Source organism: Colossoma macropomum, unplaced genomic scaffold (genome assembly GCF_904425465.1).
Source record: "Colossoma macropomum unplaced genomic scaffold, Colossoma_macropomum, whole genome shotgun sequence".
Lineage (NCBI taxonomy): Eukaryota > Metazoa > Chordata > Actinopteri > Characiformes > Serrasalmidae > Colossoma > Colossoma macropomum.
The window spans coordinates 32,552,975-32,579,999 of NW_023494799.1; the positions used below are offsets into that span (position 1 = coordinate 32,552,975).

The 27,025-nt window shown below is 40.4% G+C and overlaps 1 protein-coding gene across 3 annotated transcripts in view; it reads left to right on the top strand.

Annotated features, from left to right (window-relative positions):
* Positions 1-24,911, top strand: part of sptbn1 (spectrin, beta, non-erythrocytic 1) — a 114,556-nt gene extending 89,645 nt beyond the window's left edge. For all 3 annotated transcript variants that reach the window (XM_036586202.1, XM_036586200.1, XM_036586201.1), the window contains 24 exons: positions 482-933; positions 1,319-1,737; positions 3,942-4,079; positions 5,742-6,498; positions 6,815-7,017; positions 8,033-8,123; positions 8,304-8,450; positions 8,628-8,891; positions 10,261-10,485; positions 10,714-10,803; positions 11,651-11,929; positions 12,288-12,418; positions 12,943-13,147; positions 15,358-15,732; positions 16,432-16,676; positions 16,764-16,902; positions 17,045-17,129; positions 18,542-18,738; positions 20,002-20,099; positions 20,372-20,426; positions 21,200-21,411; positions 22,224-22,397; positions 22,501-22,543; positions 24,468-24,911. In XM_036586202.1, the coding sequence (XP_036442095.1) occupies positions 482-933; positions 1,319-1,737; positions 3,942-4,079; positions 5,742-6,498; positions 6,815-7,017; positions 8,033-8,123; positions 8,304-8,450; positions 8,628-8,891; positions 10,261-10,485; positions 10,714-10,803; positions 11,651-11,929; positions 12,288-12,418; positions 12,943-13,147; positions 15,358-15,732; positions 16,432-16,676; positions 16,764-16,902; positions 17,045-17,129; positions 18,542-18,738; positions 20,002-20,099; positions 20,372-20,426; positions 21,200-21,411; positions 22,224-22,397; positions 22,501-22,543; positions 24,468-24,698 (5,255 nt within the window). In that variant the 3' untranslated portion in view covers positions 24,699-24,911. The remainder of the gene's footprint in view (positions 1-481; positions 934-1,318; positions 1,738-3,941; positions 4,080-5,741; positions 6,499-6,814; positions 7,018-8,032; positions 8,124-8,303; positions 8,451-8,627; positions 8,892-10,260; positions 10,486-10,713; positions 10,804-11,650; positions 11,930-12,287; positions 12,419-12,942; positions 13,148-15,357; positions 15,733-16,431; positions 16,677-16,763; positions 16,903-17,044; positions 17,130-18,541; positions 18,739-20,001; positions 20,100-20,371; positions 20,427-21,199; positions 21,412-22,223; positions 22,398-22,500; positions 22,544-24,467) is intronic.
* The last annotated feature ends 2,114 nt before the right edge of the window (positions 24,912-27,025 follow it).

The following is a 27,025-nucleotide window of genomic DNA, read 5'->3' on the forward strand; positions in this document are numbered from 1 at the left end:
AGTCTGCCAGCCAAAAATATGCAGTGTCAGAGGTGGTTCTCTGGACAGAAACTGACCAAAGACAGGACAGCTCAACCGATAATGCATAATGTTAAAGTATATATGCATGTTCGAATTGATCTGTTTGAATGAATTAGACATTAATTCATGTAGTATTTGTGTTGTGTCTGTTGCTGTGTGTTGAAAATGATATACGTATCATAGAGAGAGAGAGAGAGAGAGAGAGAGAGAGAGAGGTCTTAAAAGGTATTAAAGAGCACTGAATAACAATAACAATTGTGCTTTTTATCAGATGTTTTGTGACATTTAAAAATGGCTCGAGTCATAATTTTGAGCATATACTTTGTTAAATATTATTATGATCAATTATAACATTCCAAATATGATTCAGTTGAATTGACACCTTCACATCAACACATTTTTACCCCTGTCCATCTTTTCCTTTTCCACTAACCCATTTCTCTCTCTCTCATCCCTATAGGCTATAAGCCTTGCGACCCACAGGTGATCCTTGACCGCGTGGCCCACCTGGAGTTTTGTTATCAGGAGCTGACCCAGCTGGCGGCGGAGCGGCGGGCGCGGCTGGAGGAATCCCGGCGACTGTGGAAGTTCTTCTGGGAGATGGCGGAGGAGGAAGGCTGGATCAGGGAGAAGGAGCAGATTCTGTCTTCGGACGACGTCGGCAAGGACCTGACCGGAGCCGTGCGGCTGCTGAGTCAGCACCGCGCCCTGGAGGACGAGATGAGCGGTCGGGCCGGTCACCTTCAGCACACAGTGCGCGAGGGCCTGGCCATGGCTGACGCCGGCCACTTCGGCGAGGCCCGTATCCGCGAGCGCGTGGCTGAGGTGCAGGCCCAGTGGGCAGCACTGGAGCGGCTCGCTGCTGTCAGGAAGACCCGTCTGGAGGAAGCCTGTGGCCTGCACCAGTTCCAGGTTAGACAGATTTTAACACCAAATATCAACACAAAATATCAATATTATGATATTTGGGTCCTACACAATTTATTTGTTGTTTATTTTTTGCTATTGATTCAATTCATTCATTATCAATTCGTTTCTGAGCAGTGGCTATTTAAAGGATGTGAAACAACATGTAGACATGTGGTCATTTTAAGAAACATCAACATTAAAACTGTTATACCTTGTATTTAGCTCATGACTGCGAATTCTGTGCTGCACTGTGCTCTTAACCTGGTTCTGGGTGTTGTATGTCTGAAGTTTGGATCTGGATTTCTGTAAAGTTGCTTAATAACACTGTCTATTGTAAAAAGCCCAACACAGCTCAAACTGAACTGACTCAAACTGAATTGAATTCCAGGCTGACGCAGACGACGTGGATGCCTGGACACTGGATGCGCTTCGCATTGTGTCCAGCGGTGACGTGGGCCATGATGAGTTCTCCACTCAGGCCCTGGTCAAGAAACATAAGGACGCGGCGGCCGAGGTGGCCAGCTACCGACCCGTGATCGACGCCCTGCAAGAGCAAGGCCGGGCGCTGCCCCCTGAGTTGGCCGAGTCAGCCGATGTGAGCGGACGCCTGGCGGGCATCGAGGAACGCTACAAGGAGGTGGCCGAACTGACAAGACTGAGGAAACAGGCTCTGCAGGACGCACTGGCACTCTACAAGATGTTCAGCGAGGCAGACGCCTGCGAGGTGTGGATCGACGAGAAGGAGCAGTGGCTTAACAGCATGGAAATCCCAGAGAAACTGGAGGACCTGGAGGTCATTCAGCACAGGTGAGGGGCCAGGGGTTATGGAAGCCTATGGAGGCTGTGTCCACAAATTAGTTATTTCGTAGCAAATATTGCGAGGTGGGACAAGCTTATGTTAAACCCACTGAGACGTATCATTATATGGCTCATCATTTTTTCATTTATTTTTAAAGATTTCTGCCTGTCTTTGTTTAAGTGCTTGATTTTATTAATGTAGCTTGAAATAACATGTTTCTGTTTTTGATGAAATGTTGGTTTTATACGGAAAGCATGACGGAACAAAAGTGTCAGCAAATCCCTTACGGTAGCTCTGGCTATGCTAAAGCAGATAGGTATGTAGGCAAAGATGTTAGCTTAGCTGAAGCTAGTGAACTTCCTGCTTAAAGTCAAATAAAAAAGTGAGGACATCTCTGCTCAAATGACATGTTTTTATTTTCTAGGTACAATAAATGTACACACCTCTACAGAGAACATACATACATCATACATCATCTAAACCACTTATCCTTCTGGGTCACGGTGGGGTGCTGGAGCCTATCCCAGCTGTCATTGGGCGGAAGGCAGGAAACACCCTGGACAGGTCGCCAGTCCATCACAGGGCAGACATACACATTCACACCTAGGGGCAATTTCGCATGTCCAATTAGCCTGACTGCATGTTTTTGGACAGTGGGAGGAAACCCACACAGACACGGGGAGAACAGGCAAACTCCACACAGAAATGACCCTGGTCACCCGGCCGGGAATTGAACCCAGGCCATTCTTGCTGTGAGGCGACAGCGCTACCCACTGCGCCACCGTGCTGCCCTACAGAGAACGTTCTTATTAAAAATAATAAACATAAAATATAAAATGTGCTGTAGATTTTGGACAGGCCACATTTTATGTGTTATGTTTAATTCAGAAAATAAGCAGTAGTTGTGTATTAAAATGTGCAGAAGTGTTTTCTCAGTTGAGGAGGTGTTTAACTTATTTACACTTAGAAGATGAAAACATGTAATTTGACCAGGGATGTCCAAACTTTTGCATTTGACTGTATTCAGGAAGTTCACTAGCTTCAGCTAAGCTAACATCTTAGCCTACATAACTAGCTTCTTTAGCCTAGCCAAGTTAATGTAAGGCATTTGCCGACAGTAAATATTGTTTGAAATGAAGAATTGTCTGTAAATGTAGGTGTAAACAAAATGTTATATGCTACTCTTTCTTATTTTGAAGTGATGTTTATTTTTTGCGTCATAATCAAGATTTTTCGAAACACATGTAGTTGATAAGCTAAACAGGAAGTGCACCGACTTCAGCTGTTTTAATGTTGCGGGCTAGCTAAGCCCACAGCACTAGCTACTCTAGCATAGCTGAAGATATTGTAAGGTAATTGCTGACATTTTTCCTTCGTACTTGCCGAATATACCAACATTTAAAGAAAAAACAGAAGTGTAAGACTATGTTACATTAACAAAACAAAGTTTTACAGTATTGTTGACATAAATATATGCAGAGCTGTAAATCTTTAGATGCTAATGAAAAAACAATGTGCCATATAACGATTGGTCAGTTTCTCTTAAGGTTGGATAGGATTTTTGCCAACGTTCTGGAAAGCATGTCCAACTGTACAACACTCGCTATGAGAGAACGAAATCATGGCTAGAGTGTGGAAAGGTCAGTTTGCAGTTCTGCAAGGGAGCTTATTTGGGTAGCATGACCACTAATTAACATGTAATGCTATGATCAGAAGGCCACTGTTCTTTCAAATAACCTTAAAGTCTTCTAAGGATCATTAGAAGCTGGTACGAAGATTCACAGTCCAAAAGTTTCTAAGCTACATTGTGAGGGGATGGTTTGGGTTTGTGTGGTGAGGACAGCAGAAATGGCAGATTAGGAGCATTTAGTGCACCAGATGTTCCTGCTGAGTCAGACAGAGAGATGAGGAGGCCAGAATCACAGCTCTGCAGCTCTGCTGTGGTCAGACAGCAAATCAATTGATACCATATGCACATTTCTTTATGCACTGACTGTGGTGTTTTGAGACTACAACCCTCACAGTGACTCATGCTGTCAGATGTTATTCACTGGAGTTGGCTGTATTGTGCATTTACATAAATCTTACAGTGAGTCCAGGGAAAATGCATAAGTTCCTTATTCTCTTTAAAACTATTGTCTGTATCTCTGGATGCCTATTAACATTTCGGTGGACTAAATGGGTGAATAAATGATGGTCTGTTGTGTCCCAGGTTCGAGAGCCTGGAGCCTGAGATGAATAACCAAGCGTCTCGCGTTGCCGTTGTCAACCAGATCGCCAGGCAACTGATACACAGTGGACACCCAAGCGAGAAGGACATCAAGGCCCAACAGGACAAACTCAATACCAGGCAAGTTCTAACATTTAAATTCAAGCGTGAGCACATAACATGAAAACATTTTTCCCCCCAAATTTAGGTTTTGAACATTTTAGTGTATTTTTTATTTTCGCTTTGCAAAAGTATTGAGATCTCTCAGATTTGGCAGCATTTTCTGGAAAGAACATCTTAAATGTGCAAGCATTATATTTCAGTTTTTCTTTTTGTTCAGATTTCTCCAAAAAAAAAGTAATTTGGCTTTGAAATGTTAGTGTCATAGCACGTATTTTTTTCCTAGAGTAATGTTTAAAAAAATATCATCATTTATAGTTCAGAAAATCGAGGGGGTTGAATGCTTTTGCAAGGCATGTATATTTAAACTATATATACTTAATAAAACCTCAGTCTCTGGTTTATTAAGAATGGAATAGAATAGAATAGAATAGACTAGATCTATATTGTCACCCCAACACAGGAATATTGTTTTTGGTTAACCAGTTAAAAGTAAACAACACACACAATATACAACAAATCACTAAACACATACAATGTACAGGAAACACTCATCAATAAAGATGTACATTAGTGTGTATTAATACAATTTGTTGTTAAGTTTGACTGCACTAGAAAAAAAAGTTCCCTGATAGACCTGTTTATTTGTCATGGGCACTATGTAGCGCCGCCCAGAGGGGAGCAGCTCAAACTCAGAATTCAGAGGATTTTCTGGGTCATTAATCATAATCATAGCCTTACTGAGCACAGCTCTGTTATAGAGATCCTCTAATGATTTTTGCTGGCAGCCTATGATTTTCCCTGCCATTTTGATAATCCTTGCCAATTTATTTTTGTTTACCAATGACAGATGTCCATACCATACAGAAATACTGAACACAAAGATGCTCTCTGTGAAGCTAACATACACTCTTTCCAAAATATTATTACTGACCGTCCTACTAATTTCCGTCTCTGGCTAACTTTCTTACGTATACAGCACTGTATGTAAAACTCCTCTGATGATGTATGTATATTCCTTTGTTATTGTATGTTGTGCATTTAACCCTTGTCTGGTGTTGGGGTCTGTGGGACCCATTTTCAATGTTTACCAAAAGAAAAAATGATGAGGTTTATTATTATTTCAACCTTAGATTCTTGCCTTTTGCTCATTTTCTGTGAAGAACATATAAAATAACCCATTTTCAGTGTCTTCACACTGTTCACCCCCCACACATTTATATTACACATGTGGTGTTGGGCTGAACCCACGGGGAATAAAAGTGTGGAGGTGCTGTGTCCTTCACTCTGTTCTCCTCCTACATGGCCTGCTGTTAGTGGGTGTGTCTGTGTGTGTATGTGTTTGTATATGTGTGTGAGGGTGGACAACATGGACAGGCTGCTGACTGGCTACAGCTGCTAAAGGAGAACCCTACACTGGCCACTAATTTTATGTATTTTAAACATCTGGTATTTTTCCATAAATTGTTATGACTGTATTGACATTAATTAAAAAAACATTAATCTGGTGGGTCCACCAGACCACTGAGTAACAAACACACCAACACCACACAAGGGTTAAAAATATGAGCATTCAAAATATATGCAGTTGGAACAGTTGAGTTACAGCATTGACTAAGATACAAACTCTTGTAGAAGTTAGAATATGGATTACCTGAATGTCTCTACAACGCTCCTCTGTAGATGGAGTCAGTTCCGAGACCTGGTGGACCAGAAGAAGGAGTCTCTAAACTCGGCTCTGGGTGTGCAGAACTACCACCTGGACTGCAACGAGACCAAGTCATGGATCCGCGAGAAAACCAAAGTCATCGAGTCCACCCAGGAGCTGGGTAATGACCTGACGGGTGTTATGGCTCTGCAGCGCAAGCTAACAGGTATGGAGCGCGATCTGGCTGCCATCGAGGCTAAGCTGGGCGATCTTCGGGGCGAGGCGGAGCGGCTTGCAGAAGAACATCCCGAGCAGGCCAAGGCCATCACGGGCCGACTGGCCGAGATCGACTCTGTGTGGGAGGAGATGAAGGCCACGCTTCACAACCGGGAGGCCTCCCTGGGCGAGGCCAGCAAACTGCAGCAGTTCCTGCGTGAGCTGGACGACTTCCAGTCCTGGCTGTCCCGCACGCAGACGGCCATCGCGTCTGAAGACATGCCCAACACGCTGGCGGAGGCCGAGAAGCTGCTGGCCCAGCATGAAGGCATCAAGAACGAAATCGACAACTATGAGGAGGACTACCAGAAGATGCGGGACATGGGAGAGATGGTGACCCAGGGCCAGACAGACGCCCAGTATATGTTCCTGAGGCAGAGGCTACAGGCACTGGACACCGGCTGGAACGAGCTGCACAAGATGTGGGAGAACAGACAGAATCTCCTGTCCCAGTCCCACGCCTACCAGCTGTTTCTCAGAGACACCAAACAAGCTGAGGCCTTCCTCAACAATCAGGTAATGCGAAAGTTTGCCTAGTTAGCTTTAACCTATAAGCTGATAAGTGCTAATATTAGCAGTGTAGGATCCTAAACATGCTGTTTTCAGTGATTATGTCTGAAATACCTGGCAAATACCTGTGGCAGACCACTACAAGCATTCACAATGTGATGTTGATAGAATATAGGCTATTAAAGACAGTATTAATTAATGATAAAAAGATGCTGAGGTTGTTTCCACTGCATGATATTGTTCAATTCTTATACATTAGCAGCAAGAGTGGGTCTTGTTTCTAACCTCTTATCTAACCTCTTATCTTCTCTCCTCCTATCAGGAGTACGTGCTGGCCCATACTGAGATGCCTACCACTCTAGAAGGAGCTGAGGCTGCCATTAAGAAGCAGGAGGACTTTATGACCACAATGGATGCCAATGAGGAGAAGATCAACAGTGTGGTAGAAGCTGGCCGGAGACTGGCCAGTGATGGAAACATCAATGCTGAGCGAATTCAAGAGAGAGCAACTTCTATTGATGACAGGTAATAAACACACACACACACACACACACACACACACACACACAAGGACAGATAAATACACAGAGTTGGGTTTAGATGAGTCAATCCAGATCATTTAGAATGTAGGAGCTGATTTCTACAGGCCCCCTAGTGGCCATTCTTAGAAATTGACTTAAGTAGTTTAAATTAAATACATTTTTTTTATTGTAACTAGGTTGTCAGATTAACTAGGACACTTTTGGCTGAGTTTTAGCTGATTGTGATTTGTTGAGCAGCTAGTGAGCATAGAGGGGTGAAGGGTGGGTGAGAACCCCTTGCTTGGCTATAAAGAGATAAAACTGTCGCTTTTTAAAAAATAAACATGAACACTGCCACCAATAAAAAGCTTTTAAACCCAGTAAAAACACTTTAATTGGCCTGCTTGCTTACCTTTAAGATGAAAATCCAGTGTCCTTCAAAAGAGGTGGAAATTGCATTTTATGGCTGCTGTGAAAAGGGTTTAACAGTGTAAATCAATGCACTTAGGTATTAAATTTATGTGAATTAATTCTTTTTATAGCAAATATTCTACACTGAAAAAATGTTGCACTGAATTGACTTTAAATGTGTACATCATTTCCACATGAATAAAATGTTAGATCAACACAAGTTAGTCTTGCTTAGTTAGTTTTACTTTTGGCAATAATTACATTGATTGATTGTGTTTTTTTCATGTGGACGTTATTTACATTTAAGTAGATTAACTGCAATTATTTTTAGTGTTGTAGTAACATTAGCATATAATGACTAATTTGGTATAGCACCTGATACATGTTGAAATATTCCCCTTTTAGGTAATACACATTTTGCTTGAGAACAAATTCTTCAATATATCCCTCAACTTAAAGGGGATTCCAGTGTTTTTTGCAAATTTCTGCATAATTAAAGGGTTTAATTTCAGTGTATAATCTGATTTAGACATGTTTCCCAGGGGTTGTGGTGATGAATAAAATCTGTTGTTTGGCTGGATTTATGAGTTTTGACCTTTGACCTGCAGACATAAGAAGAACCGTGAGGCAGCTGTGGAGCTGCTGATGAGGCTGAAAGATAACAGAGACCTGCAGAAGTTCCTGCAGGACTGCCAGGAGGTACACTTTAACTTCCTAACTCTGTAGGAACCCCCAGGGCTTTGTTTATGTAGTTTGTACTCTTAACAGTGAGTACACTGACAAAAAGACCATTAACATCATCCCAGCATGAGCTGTGAAACAGTTCCACCTTGTCTTTTCCTCTAAATGTGTTTTCCCTTTCCTGTCGTGTGTTTGAAGCTGTCCCTGTGGATAAATGAGAAGATGCTGACAGCACAGGACATGTCATACGATGAGGCCAGGAACCTACACAGCAAGTGGCTCAAGCATCAGGCCTTCATGGCTGAATTACAGTCCAACAAAGAGTGGCTGGACAAGATCGAGAAGGTACGTTATAAGATTATATAAGAGGTTTTATTGTACTACGCATATGAATGTAGGCTTTTTCAGTGTGATGAATACCAAAACATAGTTAACTATTATGCACTTCTTTTTATTTGATATAACAGATCAGTCATATGTTCAACCTCCTCTAAACTCTTTTTTTTCTCCATCTCTCTGCAGGATGGGATGCAGTTGGTGTCTGAGAAGCCGGAGACGGAGTCTGTGGTAAAGGAGAAGCTGGCGGTACTGCAGCAGCAGTGGCAGGAACTGGAGTCCACCACACAGACTAAAGCCCAGTGCCTGTTCGATGCCAATAAGGCCGAGCTTTTCACGCAAAGCTGTGCTGACCTGGACAAATGGCTGGCCGGTCTGGAGGGACAAATTCAGTCAGACGATTATGGCAAAGACCTGACCAGCGTCAGCATCCTGCTGAAGAAACAGCAGGTAAGAATAGCAAGATGTTAGAAGGAGTTTGATGCATCTGAAGGCAGCATGACGGGTGGATGGATGAGTGAAAATGTCGATGCAACAGTAGAAAAACACTGACATTGACTGTTTCCTTCTGAATGATTTTTTAGAAAAACACTGTTGACAAAGTTTCTTTTTTAGGGCATTTTTAAAAGCAATGCTGACACTTTTTCAGCTCTTACAAAGAACGACGCCAAGAAAAGGCTACAGCCTTTCTAAACGGAAAATTCTCAAACAGCTCTATTGGACAGAAAAACGTGATCTCATGTGTAACGGATATAATAGACCTAATGGATCTGATGTTAAACTTAATAAATAAACAAAAACAAAATAAATAGAAGTTGTGCACTGACATATGCAGGGAAAAATCCATGTTTAAGTGGGTTCCCTGTAGAATATGTGTGAACGTATTTTCACTTAGATAATCAACAAAACTCAATTTGACCAGGCTGTTCAGACTTTGAAAGCTGCAACAACTGTTTTTGATACAGAAAATTATGTTATTACCTGAAACATTTTTAATCACTAAAGGTCAGTTTGATGGAAACGCTTTTTTAATTACAATTTTTTAAAATGTATTATTTTTTTATTTTATTGCTTGCAGTTTGCGCAGAAAGTCAATGGAGACTTTTGTATAGACTTGATTACAAACACAATGAAGTAGCCTTCTATTAGGATGGAAGTCATTTTACATGGCCAGTATGGGTGATGTAGTTTTCCCACAGGACGTCTGTAATGATTACAACCGTTTCTGGGTAAGAAATCTGAGTATAAATTACAGACAAGGGAGGGGTACTAGATTTACACGTTGCCATCATACCAGAAAAGTAAGACATTCAGCTGCTCATGAGTAGAAAACATGTTCAAACATTACATTTTATCATGATTTCCTGTACCCTAACCATCTACCTTGCTGTTTTAAGTGAATCTAGTCATTTACATTGCCACTAGCTTGGAAATTTACAGGCAGCAGTCAACATCACAGCATAATGTCATAAAATGTAGAAAAGGGACAGTTTGCACTGGATTAATAAGACAAGAAATCATTTCTACAGTTTGTTTTATAGCAGATAACATTTGCTGGGGTTTTGGCTGATAAGGAAGCACATACAAATTACTGACATGGTAGATTCAGGCGGGACAAAATCACAGAGAGACACCAGTAAATATTACATTACTCATCCCCCCATGTAAAACTAATCCTATTCAAATAGTACTTTAGACTATTTTGAATCATCTCAGGTTAATCGTCTAATTATTAACCTCACAGTGGCCATATGTAATGTTGCCACTGCTCTCCTTCTGAAACACAACTAAGCTCCCATCCTTCTCTTGTTGTGCGCAGATGTTGGAGAACCAGGTGGAGGTGCGTAAGAGGGAGGTGGAGGAGCTGCAGTCGCAGGCTCACGTGCTGCAGCAGGAGGGAAAGGACACGGACGAGGTGGACAGACGGCGAACGGTGGTGGAGAAGAAGTTCCAGGAGCTGCTGGATCCTCTGGTGAAGAGGAAGAACTTCCTCATGGCCTCCAGAGAGATCCACCAGTTCAACCGCGATGTGGAGGATGAGATTGTGAGTTGAACAAGAGTGTACAGCATATTTTTTTGCCAATTATTATTGGATTAGCAAGGTGTTTCTCAGTCACAGTATAAAACAACGTAATGTAGCACAGCACTACTATGTTGTCCATATCATGGAGTCCTCATGAATGTATATGTGAGATATTTTTGTAGTCTCCTGTGAGAAGCTGTCTGTGGTAATATACAATATTGAATTGGATGTTCTTACCTTTATCTACAGCTCTGGGTTGAGGAGAGAATGCCTATTGCTACTTCAACAGACCATGGCCACAACTTACAGACTGTTCAACTGCTAATCAAGAAGAACCAGGTAACATGACAAAATCAACAAAATAACTATAGTGTGTCATGAATGCTTTGCATTCGTAAGAAAGCTTTTTATAAACTTCTTTGATAAATGAGCTTCTTTTCTTTGTCAGCCTGTCGATATATATTCTAGGGCTGGCAAAGTTAATGCATCATCAATGTGCTACACACTAAATTATTAAAGACACAAATTGTTTTAACACTGTTAACGCGTTTTCCTGGTCTGAGCCTTCCGTAGACCATCTGTAGTTCTAGGCTGAAGCCCAGCTGCTCACACACTGTGTGTTGCTATGATGGAATCCACGATTGTAGCCCTCTTATTAAAATGGCTTTAAAAGTGATACCTTCAGCACCTTCAGCAAAAAAGCATCAGTGTAGTAAAAAAAAAAGCTCCAGTTCCCCTGAAGAGCCTCCACTGTACATATGGTGTTTACACTCACTAGTTTGAACATGCAGCCACTATTGCTCTCACTGACGTCGGGTATGAAAATTGGAATGTTCAGGTTTATGTAAACTCTGCATTCATATGATGAAAATACTGAATCATTGAAATAATATTACAACATTATATTAAATTATTTTTTAGTTACTGTCATGAATATTTACAGTGATATGTATTGTGACATTTCCCTCAAAATATCTTCGTCAGTCTTTATTAAGTTCAGCTACTGCAAATCGACAAAGACAACATGCTCATTTATCAAAGCCAGTGTACCCTAAAACACCCCAGCAAACATGCCAAGACACTCTGGACAGTGTAATGCATTTCACTCTCACTTTTCATTGTGCAACACATCATTGCTGTCTTGGTTGCATAGTAAACGTGAGTGCCCTCTGCTGGTTTTCCATAGACGCTGCAGAAGGAGATCCAAGGCCACCAGCCACGGTGTGATGACATCTTCGAGCGCAGCCAGAGCATCCTAAAGGAGGACAGCCCCAACGTGGAGGCCATCAGGGCGCGGCTAGACGACCTGCAGGCCCTCTGGAGCCTCCTTATCCAGGAAACGGAGAAGAGGCATGAGCGGCTGGAGGAGGCCCACAAGGCCCAGCAGTACTATTTCGACGCGGCTGAGGCTGAGGCCTGGATGAGCGAGCAGGAGCTCTATATGATGTCTGAGGAGAAGGCTAAGGTGTGTTGGAATGGACTAGGTAGCTTGTGGGCTGGAGCTGTGAACTGAAATATTTAGTGATTCACTGAGCCAATGTATCAACTTCTTGTCTGGAAACGTTACTATGAATACATACCTAAAGCACATCGTCTCTCATTTAAGAAATTCTTTTTTTATGTCTTATGGACATGAAATATTAAACAAAGGCACCAAAATGTGCTTGATTTAAGGCCTTATATATCATAATTGATTCCAAACTTTTGAATGTTTGTGTAGTTTTGGTGGTGGTGTTGAGAATTTAGTATTGTGCTTTAACCACCTCCAAACAGTCCTTTTATTGAACGTTCCTTTACGATGGTCCCTCTTGTTTCTCTCTCAGGATGAACAAAGCTCGGTGACCATGCTGAAGAAACATCAGATCTTGGAGCAGGCGGTGGAGGACTATGCTGAGACCGTCCACCAACTGTCCAAGACCAGTCGTGGCTTGGTGGCCGCCAATCACCCAGAGAGGTACAGTACCCGATCTCACTAAGGCTCCCTTTAGGAGTCACTTTGACGAGGTAATCATTTAGAAATTAAGCTTTCTTGGACTCCCAGGTGCTGAATTTGAACTAGTGCTACTTGGGAGGCCTTTCGTTTTAGGAATTTTTAAGTATAGTATTTTTTTTCACCAAAAATGACAGACACTTTATTGAATATTATTATATATCTATGACGCTCTTATTCAAAGTGACTAACAGTTTGATCATTTTACACAGGTAGGCAAAGGTAGTGTTAGGAGTCTTGCCCAAGGACTCTTATTGGTATAGTGTAGGGTGGGGATTGAACCCCAATAAATAGATCATTACAGCTTATCTTCTAATTATTCCCAAAATTTGATACACACATATATATATATATATATATATATATATATATATATACACACTGAGCCTGACTGAGTCTGGATCAACATATATATATATATTCTGGATTCTTTCTCAAACTCATTCAGGCTCTGATGGTTTTTGTGTTGATGTGTCCTCGCTGTGCAGTGAAAGAATAGGGATGCGCCAGTCTCAAGTGGATAAGCTATACGCAGGGCTGAAGGACCTGTCAGAGGAGAGGAGAGGAAAGCTGGACGAAAGGTTCCGTCTCTTCCAGCTGAACCGAGAGGTGGATGACCTGGAGCAGTGGATCGCAGAGAGAGAGGTGGTGGCCGGATCGCACGAGCTGGGCCAGGACTACGAACATGTGACTGTAAGACTGCAAAGCAAAAGCTGCTTTCCAATAAAGCTTCCATTCACTCTTTCTATGTCTGTCTCTCTTTCTCTCTGTCTGTCTGTCTTTCTCTTTTTAATCATGCTGAATGTTTGTCTGATCCATAACAGTCATGTTTCATTTTTATTCTACTTACTTCAAATAATTAAAGAGTCAGAGATTTATGACTTGAAATCGAGCCAGCAATTAAATCAAGCTTTTGTCATCGATAAACAATAAATCTGCCATCTGCTGTGCTGCCATACAGTTTAAGGCATTAGAGGTTTATTTATATGCATAGATGATGGAGGGATCAGCAGAGCCTTCCTCTGCATCAGTCATGGCTTTGATGAGCAGAGACATGAGCATATTCAGTAATCTACTCTCAGAAAGTTCATGATGGGATTGTAGAGTTCGGGATGTGGCCTCCTGAATGGTTTCTTAAGGTTCTGTGAGTTAGTACTGGAAGCTGTGGTTTGAGTGGTGCGGCTGGGAAACCGTCTTAGAGCCATTACTACAAGGGCTAAAGGTTGTAAATTTGATTGCACTCCAGTCTTAATCTAACATATAAAATTGCCCTACCTGTATTATAACTGCTCTATACGGTGCAGCATAGAGGAGGATGGGTTGCCCTTTTGAGTCTTGGTTCCTTTCTGTGTTTGGTTCTCTTGCTTTCCTGTTTTCTGCCACTTTCTCACATGACCTTAACTATTAGGGGTGCTTTTTCTGCTATGAAAAGGTCCTAGTGAATTAAATCTAATTCAATTACATTTCAGATACTCACTAGTGAAACCACCTTGTCCGATACCGACACCTTATCTTCAAGTATCTGCCGATACCATGTACCTATATTGGTACTAACTCTATTTAACCTAAAGTGCCAAATGGTGCCTATAAATCCTCATAATTGGACAATTCCACTTATAAAAGTATTTTATCATAGTAAAACAGTCATCTGTGTCATTATAAAACAACAGTGTTAACTCAGACTGTAACTGAATACAAAGCAGGAGCCGTTCAGGTAAAAGGTTACTGTTGGCGCGTTTTGCACTGTTTGTACACTGCGCTATTTGCACTTATTGGTGGCAAATACATCAGTAAGAATTTCAACTGATATCGCTCACTATTATGTCCTCCCCACAAAAAAACTGGCGGTAGACATTTTGCAATATTAATTCTACTACTGCTTGACTCAGACATGAGTCCAGATCCAGTAGTAGTGGGTACTGTACTTCTCTGGGTGACTGGTGGCTGCCAATTACCCAGATTAATAATAGTCTATTGCTGATACTGATGTTGTATTTAGGTGCCAATACTGGCATTGATACTGATACAGTATCGTATAGGTGCAACTACGAATTGTGTAATAATTATAGTGATTCATGTTTCTTGATATCATAAAGTTCCTGAAGATGTACCTGTTCCCACTTGAGTTAGTGCTGTTTTTTTCTTTAGTGGTTTATTAATACATTTTTATGAAAGGGTCATATCTAAGAGAACCCATCTAGTAAGAGACCCCATACAGGGCTACTAGGTCGAATGGTTTGATCTGGGACTTACTATTTTGAGACTATGGATTCTGTTTATTCTGTTTAATACTGTTGCTTCTATTTAACCTGGCTTCCTGTTTCAGCTACAAAACAAATGCAGCTGTTGTTTCACAACCACAGTTTTCTCTCTTATTGTAGGTTTAGACACTCAGGCAGTGAATATTCCTTGTGCATGTGCACATGAAAGTGTGATGTCAATTACAAACTGCCAATGAAATGAAATGAAGGAGGAGTCAAGCTGCTGATTTTTCAAAGAAGCAAAAAGAAATCATGTTTGGTGAAGTAAAGCATTTATAATGGTCATACCTTGATATCTATGTAAACTAATTAGTTATTTTTCATGTAATTGATGCCACAAATGTCACAAAGCAGAAAAAAGTAGCCCCATTAAAGGAACACATCCATCAGAAGGCAGTCGTTAATTGGTTCAGGAGCTGATCCAGAATCCTGAACTTAACCTGCCCTGTAACAGTCTAGCATGAGTTGCCATGGTGATGCAGCCTGGTTAAAAAAAAGATCTATAGTTGTGAAACAAAGTTAGCAGGATAAGCAAGAATCCTGCTTCGTGAGACGGACTCCTGAAGTTTAGATGATTTAGATGGTTAGATAAGCGCTCACTGTTTGCAGCTCCTGACTTCCGTTTCTCTTTCCTGTATCCAGATGCTGCAGGAGCGCTTCCGTGAGTTCGCCCGAGACACCGGCAACATCGGTCAGGAGCGCGTGGATGCTGTGAACCGAATGGCCGACGAGCTCATCAACGCTGGCCATGCTGACGCGGCAACCGTTGCCGAGTGGAAGGACGGACTTAACGAGGCATGGGCGGATCTTCTGGAACTGATTGACACTCGCACACAGATTCTGGCTGCTTCCTACGAGCTTCATAAATTCTACCACGACGCAAAGGAGATCCTGAGCCGCATCCTGGACAAACATAAGATGCTTCCTGAAGAGCTGGGCCGAGACCAGAACACAGTGGAGACACTTCAGAGGATGCACACCACCTTTGAACATGACATACAGGCACTAGGGACACAGGTTTGTAAGCTCACATGTATTAGTTTAAAAGGGGAATTTTGATTTTTCTAAATCTTTTCGTAATTGAATCATTGAGATAAAAGTCACAGTCATTCCAGGTGTTTTAATGTAAAGTGGTGCATTATGAAGAAACTGACCAACTCAGAATTCTGTAGAGTGGTGGTGATAGGAACCAGGGGTTCCTATGATGGCTACAATGCAAACTAGCCATTCTATTTGCTGTAACAGTGCTAAATCTGAAAAAAATAAGTTTTCTTTGGGTACTGCATGTTCCTCTCCACTATGAATGTGCTTCTAAAATATGTTTTAGGCTAAAACCTTACTGCTTTAAATGTCGTAAAACAATGTCTTAGTCATCAGACAATGTATTCACAACCATTTCATGCAACAACTTCCTGTAATTTGGCTGATAGAGGCATTAAATGCTTCAGATGTCTGGTTCCTATCACCACTGTGAACAAATATGACGACAGATTTCTCTAGAATGACTCATTTCACATCAAAACAATCTGAATGACTTTGTTTATGTCGTAAGTATTTAATGATGCAAAACAATTTAAAAAATCAGTGAAATTTCCCTTTAATAGTATCAAACGTGTTATTTAGCTTTATTAGCATTATAGTAACGTTTTAAAGGAGCAACTCCTTCAAAGCCCAGTCCTCATAGACCTCTCTCTCGGCACCTGCTGGTATCTGTAGGTGAGGCAGCTGCAGGACGATGCGGTGCGTTTGCAGTCGGCGTACGCCGGCGATAAAGCGGATGATATCCAGCGCAGGGAGAGTGAAGTGTTGGATGCTTGGAGGAATCTTCTGGAAGCCTGCGAAGGCCGGAGGACGCGTCTGCTGGACACCGGAGACAAGTTCCGCTTTTTTAGCATGGTGCGCGACCTCATGCTCTGGATGGAGGACGTTATACGCCTCATCGAGGCCCAGGAGAAGCCCAGGTGAGTTTGTGTGTGTGTCTATATGCGCATTTCATTTGTTGGCTAAAATGTATCGTTGCTTGACTGTGTGTAACTGATTCTCTGTAGGGACGTTTCCTCTGTGGAGCTGCTCATGAACAACCACCAGGGCATCAAAGCAGAGATAGACGCCCGTAACGACAGCTTTACTGCCTGCATCGAGCTGGGCAAGTCTCTGCTGGCACGGAAACACTACGCTTCAGAGGAGGTGAGGAGGTTTGCACTAAATGAACTGTGATTGAGAATTGTTATTTACATATTTGCACTTAATGAAGTCATTGAATTTGATTTTTAGGATGTTTTCAGGCTCTAAATTGATTTCTCATAACTGATTTTTTCTGCCTCTGCAGATTAAGGAGAAATTGCTACAGTTGACAGACAAGAGGAAAGACATGATTGACAAATGGGAGGACAGATGGGAGTGGCTAAGACTGAGTAATTACACTCATTTATTCTCTTGTAGTAAACTAATTTATATCAAGGTTTCATTACAATATCTGTTTAATTAAGCTGTAAATCCGTTGTACATTATATCTGATCTATAATGGGAGAGAACAGCATCCAATACTGTGCAAAAACGTAGACGCCTAAGCACATAATTGATCTTGGCACTAATTATGTTTGTGCTTGTAAAAAGACCATATAACATTAGATATAACATTAACATAATGTACCATTCAAATAAAAGCTAATAAACATAGATACAGTAAAAATGTAACAACAAAAAAGTAGTTAATATCTTGTGAGCTAATTTTTCAAAGAATAAACTTTGATTTCTCCTTGATACCCACAGCAATCACACAGAATTGTTAAATTCCATCAACAGCACATTTGACTTAATGTAATGAAGCATTGATTAATCAACCAGGTACTGGATGATAACTACAAATAATACTGGTCTGCCATGAGGAGAGGTTTGGAAATGGTTAAACAAACTCATTGACATACATAAAGTCTTACTTTCTAAGTGTTATTTGTATTCCTGAGCAAATAAATTGCTCACTGACCAGATAAATAGCTTTCTAAAAATCATTTTCTCAGGTACCCAAAACTATTGCGCAGTACTCTATTTGATTTGATCTATTTTTAACATTATTATACTATTATTTTGGAAAAACAGGTTTGTAGATATTAGCTTAAAATAAAGTTTGGAAAAACTGGTTTCAATTTAAATGAAATGATGCAAATAAATGTATAAAGTTTTATTTTATAATTTTACTATGATGCTACAAGTCTACAGCTTCACAGATTTAAACTAATTTGTAAAATGAAGAAATATCAGACAGTATTGTTAGTGTAGAATGATGAACAGGGTTGTAGATGATTAACAATGGAAGAAGCTGAAATTAATATCAAAAATGCCTCATATTTGAAAAGTGGTAATGAGTGATGTTATTTTTATTTTTATTTTTTTTGAGTGTTTCCAAAAACTGAATGGAATATTAAAATACTGTATGAAAAAAAAACATATTTAACTTGTAATGGAAGTCACTATAACCAAATTGTATTCCAAGTGATTTTAGACCATCTGAGTTTTCAGATAATGCAAAAACATAAAAAAACTATATATATATATATATATATATATATATATGTATGTGTGTGTGTGTGTGTGTATATATATATAACTACATATGATGCAAAAAGAAATGTTAAACTAAAAAGTAAAATTAAAAGTGGTCATTGACTTTGGGGCTTTCTGCAGCTGTTGCTCACTCATTTCTGATATGAAACACAGGAGAAGCTGTTCAGAGTGAAAGAGGATGTTTGTGTGTGTTCACTTTGGCACTCACTTCCCTTCTCTCATCTGTGTGTGTGTGTGTGTGTGTGTGTTCGCATGTGTGTAGTTTTGGAAGTGCACCAGTTTTCGCGGGATGCGGGGGTGGCCGAGGCATGGCTGCTGGGGCAGGAGCCGTACCTGTCCAGCAGAGAGGTGGGACAGAGCGTGGATGAGGTGGAGAAACTGATCAAGAGACACGAGGCGTTCGAGAAGTCAGCCGCTACCTGGGAGGAGCGCTTCTCCGCTCTGGAGAGGCTGACTACGGTGAGACAGACAGAGAGGGAGGGAGAGAAAGAGAGAGAGGTTACTAAGTGGCTGACTTCTCTCTGTTTCCCAAAAAAATTCCCTTACAAATGATTTGGGTGTTGATAATACAACACAAAATCAGATGTCAGACACCTCAAAAGGATCGTTATGAGCATGTGTACTGCACAAAATATTTAGGCCTGTCAAAGTTATAACATAATTCAACATCATGAGCCTCACGACAAAAACAAAAGTTTTAACTCCTGACTGCTGCGAAGACGGAGGGCAGCAGTCAGTAATATTTGTTTAATTGAACTTGTGCTTTTTTTGTCGTCAGTCGGGAGTGAATAAGTAGTGACAGCTGGGACGCAAGATAACTGATCAGCCAATTTAAATTTGTATTTTAATAGTTGCAGTTATTAATATGCCAGATGATTGTCAGTTAAATTCTATTACAGGCCTAAAAACATAAAATCAAACCTGATATTACCAACCATGCAGAAACAACCCAGGCATTAGCCATGTCATATACACAAAGTCCAGGTACATGGACATAGTAACCAGTCCACACAAAACACAGGGAACTGTGTTTTGGTTTAAAATCTCCACTCTGTAGAGCATTTTCAGTAGAAATGAGACAAACAGACAATACTGCGTGTCCAAAAATATCAGTATACATGTAGACAGGGTGTGACACTACTCAGATGTGTGTGCATTAGAGAAGGATGCTTAACAGAAAACAGAAGTGAGAGACTTCCACTTCCACTTCCACTTATGTGATAGGAGGATTTACAGTTGTGACTTCATCACCAATTCTAGAAAATGCCTTTTTATTTTAAGCTAATATTTAGCCATCTTACATCTTAACTTTAAAAAAAAAATCAACCAGATTATTCACCCCTTAAAATCCCAGACTTATTACATCCTAAGGCTCATCATTCAGTGAATACATGGAAAACAGTGGAATTTGCTGACTTATTCCTTAGTTAAAGGAGTGAGGAATGGAAGCTTTGACCCATTGGCAGCTTTTTTTCCTAAACCTAGTCATCTCTTTATTACACTATACATTTATAATTAATCAAGCAATTATACTACGATTATTATTACCTTTATTATATATGTACATTCTAATTACTGTACAAACACATATGGGTAGAAAGCTCATCTTTTCTAATTTAAGGGGGATTTGAAACATGTTGATATCTAAAAAACACTTGAGAAGTTATTCACGTTTACAGACATGAGTGTGTTGATGGTGACCTTTTTTTCCACTTTGCTCAGATGGAGTTACTGGAAGTGAGAAGACAGCAAGAGGAAGAGGAAAGAAGGAGAAAACCCCCGACACCAGAGCCAGCGCAGGAGATCCAGGAACAGCAGAGGTAAGCACACCAACACACACTAAACACCACACAGCAACCTGGCCTCATTAATAGAGTTTACAGAGCTTTGACGGAGCCACTGCCACATAAAAAAGGTAATCTATATTTATCCAGGCTCTTCAAATGAAGCGCTTTACTTTTAGAAGGCATCCATCTGTGTAGAGCTTTCGTTTGGGTTTTTGCTTATTAGATGTTTTACATGGTTATATGTGCTAGTTGGATGTACACTTATTTATATGTTAGTTCACTAAAAGCACCTTCTTTCTCCACAGAGAAGGAGAGCAGATTGCCCAGAACGGACTGCCATCAGACCAGGAATCCCCTCGGGTAAGTTACTGATCCTGCACTCTAAACACATGGCGGTCCATTGTACTTCACAAAAGAGGACTCAGGCCTATAGAAAACAGTAAACTAAATCATGCTCTTATTTTAAATAGGGTCTTTATGTTATACATGTTAACTACCTAAATTGGAGCTGTCTGAGTATTTTACAGAGCATTGCTTAATTCATCAAATGTGTGTAGGCATAGTGCTCTGATTGAGCTTTTAGATGCGTATAGGAAATATGAGCTTGTATCTACAGAGGCAAAGATCTGCAGTGAAGAACGCATTTTATTTTATCAGTTTATGAGCTGTATGAGTTAAATTAAATCTTGTTTCCAGAATTAAAAGGGATTAAAATGTTTAGTGTTTGGATATAAGCCAAAAAATGTTTTACTTACATTCGCAGTTTGGTATTATGGGTATAACTTGATTACGTTTGTATAAATGCCCATGCTATATCAACCTAATGTTATATTATTATATATGACTATAACATAGAACGTAATTGGATTTGCATCCTGTATGGAGGCGTCTGTGAGAGGTTCTATAAACTCTACAGAGTGGCTTTTTTCTGTGTATTTGCCTGTAATATATATCTCTCAGTTAATCTACAAAAAGCCAGAAACTGATAACATGGCTGTAATATTGGAGACCCCGCTCAGGTTTGTTGTTTTTTGCTGGATCTTATTTCAGAAATTGATTTTCAGTGATTCTGTGCAGTGTAATACTTGTTTGTAGCCAACTTATGAGCTTCCTTTGTTTTCTTTCCCTATCAGGAGGGAGTGGATGGAGAGATTGTGAACGGCGTGCCTGAACGCAGCTCTAAAGAGCCCAGCCCCATCCCGTCCCCGACCTCAGGCAGACGCGCCAAGGGCAGCCAGTCGTCCACCCTGCCGGCCAAGAGCCAGGAGTCACCCTCCGCTCAGCTGGAGGGCTTCCTGCACCGCAAGCATGAGTGGGAGGGACACAATAAGAAGGCCTCTAACAGGTACTGTACCACCCATAGCTACTTTTTTGACATGTTGTGAGGCCCATATCATGGAAGACCAAATTTTCCTTTTTTGTTTTAACAAAATGTGAATTTAAACATTGTTAAAGTTTCAAAATGAAGCCTTTACAGTCCAGTATATTTCAGTTCAGTTATGAGGACAAAAGCCACTTTTTAAATTGGGCTGTATGAAAGATAGCCAATCAGAACAGAGATCATTTACATATATCAGTCTTAAAGGCACAGTAACAGCAGCATCCTTAATTCTAGTGGTTTAAAAGAGGTTAAAAATGGTCATGTAAAAATGAATTCCAGCTGTTTTGGCTGTCAATAGAATAACTCAACACAGACAAGATCCAGTTCGAATCCAAATAGGCTTTTCACTGCAGCAGATGCTTCTGTCTTTTCAGCCGTGCTTGAAACACCTGTAAGAGCTCTGTGAGCTGTTATAGATGATTATAGACAGATGTTAGAGATGAATGTTAGACCACTTGGCCTCATTCTTGTCTCAGTAACCATATGAGGCACTGATCAAAAGTCTGGATTATGTATTTGAGACGACCAAGTTACATCATTAGAAACATACCCTAAACCTGTAAATGATCCCCCAAAAGTGGCACTGAAAATACTCTGGCGTCCTCTGTACTGTAATGTAATTGTAACATCTAAATCATGGGAATGGTTCATAGCTGGCCTTGGATCTCATAATCCACTATGCAAATATTGTCATAAGGTTACTATCACCCATGAATCTGCTCCTATACTGACCCGGATTTCACCTGCTATGTTCTACTTTGTGCCTTTTCCTACAGATCCTGGCATAACGTCTACTGTGTAATCAACAACCAGGAGATGGGCTTCTACAAAGACAATAAGAATGCTGGACAGGGAATCCCATATCACAACGAAATCCCTGTCAGCCTGAAGGACGCCGCCTGCGAGGTCGCCGTCGACTACAAGAAGAAGAAGCATGTTTTCAAGCTGAGGTAAGCAGAGAGATTAGAGTTGAATTACTTGGCAGTCCTGAGTCCATGTTTGGAATGTTGTTTTCAGAGTCCAGAACCCTGATTGTTCTTTTCTTCTTTATAGAGTGACAGATGGAAACGAGTATCTCTTCCAAGCCAAAGACGATGTAAGTCACATTTTGTGAATGCCCACGTCATGCAGCGTGCAGTTTTTTCAAACAGATTGCTCAACAGTGCCCCCATGTGGCTGAAAAAAGAGCAAGATTAAATTTAACTGTAGAATTCAGCATGAATTTTGAAGGCTTGATTAATTAACTGATTTGAGTTTTAATCTTGTACATAGTCTGTTTGGTTGAGACCAACTCTATGACAGTTTAGTCATTTTAACAGACAAACTGCTCATCAAATGAAGCACTCTGTAAGGCAGCATGATGGACAAATATCTAACAGTGTAAACGTGGGATAGGTTTTGAGGACTGTCAGTCAAATGATTTATTGCTAAAACCTGTAAGATTCCACTTAACATTAATTCCAAGCATATATACAGTTTGGACACCCCAGTCAAATTACATGTTTTGTTGGATTTTCTTGAAGTGAAAAGAAGTTAACACATATTCAGAGAGCATACTAAAATATGGCATTTTCTGCTAATTTTAGTGCACAATTTTAACATATTAGAAAAACAAAATATGCCATAACTTTTGCACCGGCCATAATTTATGTTTCTTATTATGTTACGTTCAGCAAATAAACAGTAATTGTACATTAAAATATGCAGAAATGTGCTCACTTATTTTCACTTAGAAAATCAACAGAATAATTACATCAGTGCCAAATTTCTATTCTCCATTTATCTAATAAACTGTCATATATGGTATAGAGCTGTTCTAGTACCAGGTAGCATTCTACTGCATTAGCTTAGCATGCTACAGCTTCAGACGCCACAGCACAGGTTCCTTCTGACTCACTGAAGCTTCACTGCACAAGTTTAGAGAATAAAGACTCAAATCTGAGCAGGTAAACCAGTGATTTTGTAAGTAAAGCTGTTAGTTTGAGCTAATTTTGTTTCAGTATCTTTGTTAGCAGTAGATGCTAGCACTAGTTGCTAGCTTAGTGAGAAGGCCTTGACTGCTTTACTCACTACCAAGCAGGTTCATTCTGGCTCATTGAAGCTTCACTGACACAAATTTAGGGAAAAAATCTAAGCAGGTAAACCTATCTTTGTGCGTGGGACTGTTAGTTTAAGCTACTTTTTAATTCATATCCTCGTTCGCCGCAAAGGCTAAGCGAAAAGGCTAAACAAGCAGCAATTCCCCTGATAGCAAGAGGATAGTGAACCACTGTCGGCTCGCTGATGGCAGAGCTGGTGGTCCACTGGTGTTTTGCTCAGTGTTTTCCGGGCGGCCCACCAGTGGTTAAGCAGAGTATTAGACAAATTTCCACTCATCATCGCTCATTTTTCACTCACAGCCCAATTTACAGATTTTTCCTTCCTGCTTTTCTTTAGTTATATTTTGTAAATTAGTTTAGTAAATTATTTTACAGTGTCAGCAACAACATTTTCTATAAAATCGTTCTATATCAGGCCTTTTTTCTCTCAGCTGTTTGTAATATTTGTCGTAGTGTATTTTCCAAAATAAAAGGCTCTGTGTATTAAAATCTGTTTGAGGAGATTAAAAACTAGTCAGGGCTTGTATGCAGGACAGTAATCTGGGTGGTCCGAGAGTGGATCAGCAGTGGCAAACAGTCAGCGGGGTGGCGACCTTATCGAGCCAGATGACCGATATATGCTTGCTATCTGCGTCTGGCTCATTCTTGGGCATAACAATAATAGCACATAGAATTATTTAACAAGTTATTATTGAACATAGATTTATTTTTTAGTGTTTTAAATTATAATTTTAAACTGTTTTATCCCACGACCAGTTTCCTTGATGGATTCTTGATTCATTTGGTCAATGTACCTCTAGCACTTGCTAACTAGAAATTGACCTTTTTTGTGTTTTATGTATTGTTCTGTGATACAGCCGTCGTGAAGCCAATGTCAAATCCAGAAATGGACAATAAAGTTATAAATCTATCTTTCTGCAGGAGGAGATGAACACATGGATCCAGGCCATTCAGAATGCGACCACCGGCTCCTCCGCCTCTGAGAAGTCAGAAATCACCCCAAGCAACCAGAGCACTCCGGTCTCCAGCCGTGCCCAAACGCTCCCGGCAACAGTCACCCTGACGACCGAGTCCAGCCCGGGCAAGCGGGAGAAAGACAAGGAGAAAGACAAAGAGAAACGCTTCAGTCTCTTCAGCAAGAAGAAGCAGTAGAGGCCTGTTCCCATAGTAACGGAAACATTCCGTTCCCTCGCTCTCCCCCTCCATCTTTCATGATTTCTGTTTTCTTTTTCTTCCTTCTTTGCTTTTCTTTTTCTCATTCGTGTCTGTCCACCTTGAGTGATATTCCAGCATGCAAGCTCAAGAACAAGTACACCACACTCTGTGCCTAAAGTCCCTCTGATCGGGTTCCAAAGTTGCATTAAAGGAAAAAAAGATTATGTTAAAAAAAAGTGTTTAAAAAATAACTAAAAAAAAAAGGTAAAGATTTTTAGCTAGGGTGTGTTGTATGTCAGGGAGCTCCACCTTCAAGTCAAGTTTGGAAAATTCCAGAGGACCAGATGTGTTTTTTAAGCTGTTCTGTTTTTATTGTCATTAAATTTGAAATTTACAATTTAATTATTGATTATTAATATCACTCTTTTTTGTAATTGTGTGTTGTTGAAGGGTGTGGATATTTAAAACACTTTCCTCAATTTTGTGAGGCTGTCTTGGAGGGGGTGCCCAGCATCCTCTCTTTGCTTTTGGGGAGCAAGACAGTGACGCGTCGAAAACAATTCCATTGTTAGAAAATTCCAGACGAACAAAACTTTCGCAAAAATTCCATTCGCTTCAGTTAGTCGCTGCGCCCAGTTCGGACAGATTTGCCTTTTAAGAATCGCAGGTTCTAAAGCTGTAGAAATATGAAGGTAGATTAACATTCGCTTGGGGCCATGCTCGTCTTGTGTCCTTCAGTGGGTCTTACCAAATTCTTCTGACCTGTAAGAATGTTGCTATATACAGTACAAAAGGACTAGAAATCCTTTTACATTTTCCCTCCTTTCCTTGTTTGTTTTGTTTGTCACTTTTCTTAAGTTGCATCATAATATATGTTTCAAATAATTCTAGTACAGAGTATTGAAAAACTAGATGTATTATAAACACTCTATAGCATCAATGTTAAGTGGAAAGTGGAACTCAAGCATTTACTGGAAAAAGGTAAAGTTACTCAAAAAAGAAAAAATATGGTTGCTTGCTTGTTGGCTATAGCACTACGCATTATAATTATTTTCTTTTTTGCTACATTATCCCGCTATTTGATACATAGTGTGCATTTCTCTGTCACTGTATGTATTGTAATGAAAAAAAAATTAATTCATCTACTGCACAATCAAAAACAACATAATAGGAATGAAATCCTTTGCGAGGTCAGGGCTGCGGGGGGCGTATAGTAACCTCCTGCCTGACTCAGATGTATGAAACTGCACCTGTAGACCTTACCCCTCTCTGTTAAATATGTGCGATGTCATTAAAATGCTTTTAAACATTACTGCCTTCTGCTGATTCTTGTCTCGCGTTCTACAGAGCTGCTGCAATAGAGCAAGATTATTTTTAAGGCTTCAAACACTAGAAAAAAACCCTTCTGATGATGTAAGGAGGGAAGAAACTTCAAAAAAACAAAGATAAAGAGGTTAACAAGCTAAAAGAGGTTAACAAGCTAGCCTTTATCAGAGAAGTTGTAGAGAGGAGAATTACCACTGCAATACCTTCCAGGTTTCTCAAACACTAGAGGGCGCTCCCGAGCGAGTCCAAAATGAATGGGTTGATATGGAGCATTTGACCAAAATCATAGTTTATAAATGCTTAAACATTTTTAATGTAAAAGAATACAATCATTTCCTGAACACAGAACAGCATAAAACATTTTAACACTGCTGTTATATTTTTAAGAGATTTTAGACTCGAGTTATAGGAGTTTAAAACTGCACCTCATGTATGTCTATGACGTCAGTGAGCGCGAACAGCCAATGAGCTGCTCCGCTCGCCAATCAATCATCACTCTCTAGCAGTAATCCTGCCTTCTGCTGCCCAAAACCCATTTGCTGTAGAAAAAAGGAAACATATAGGTAAGATTTCTTTGTTTTATACAAATACATCCTAAAATTAAAGAAATGTTCTGGTTCAGTGATTAGAAACTATTTTAACTTTTTGTTTTTAGCCATTGAGCGCCATTTACTCCCATTCATTTAGGACCCCCTCTTGCGGGCACCCTCTTCTGTTTAGCAGTCCTGTTTTTGATATAACGGGGGAAATAGGAAGTGGCCAGGCTCCTCATAAACCGGCTCTGACAACATCACGGTTTCTTCACAAACACTGTATCACCGCTGAGACGGTGTTGCTAAGCAATGACTTTGAAAGCTGTAGGAGACGCTCACGCCGTTTGAACGTTTTTACTTCTTACTTTGCCACAAACAGAAAATGGACACTTCTAAGATCACATTTGACCGACAGCCGATTAGGTCAGACTCTGAAGATGAGACGACACTAAATTCCCAAACTGT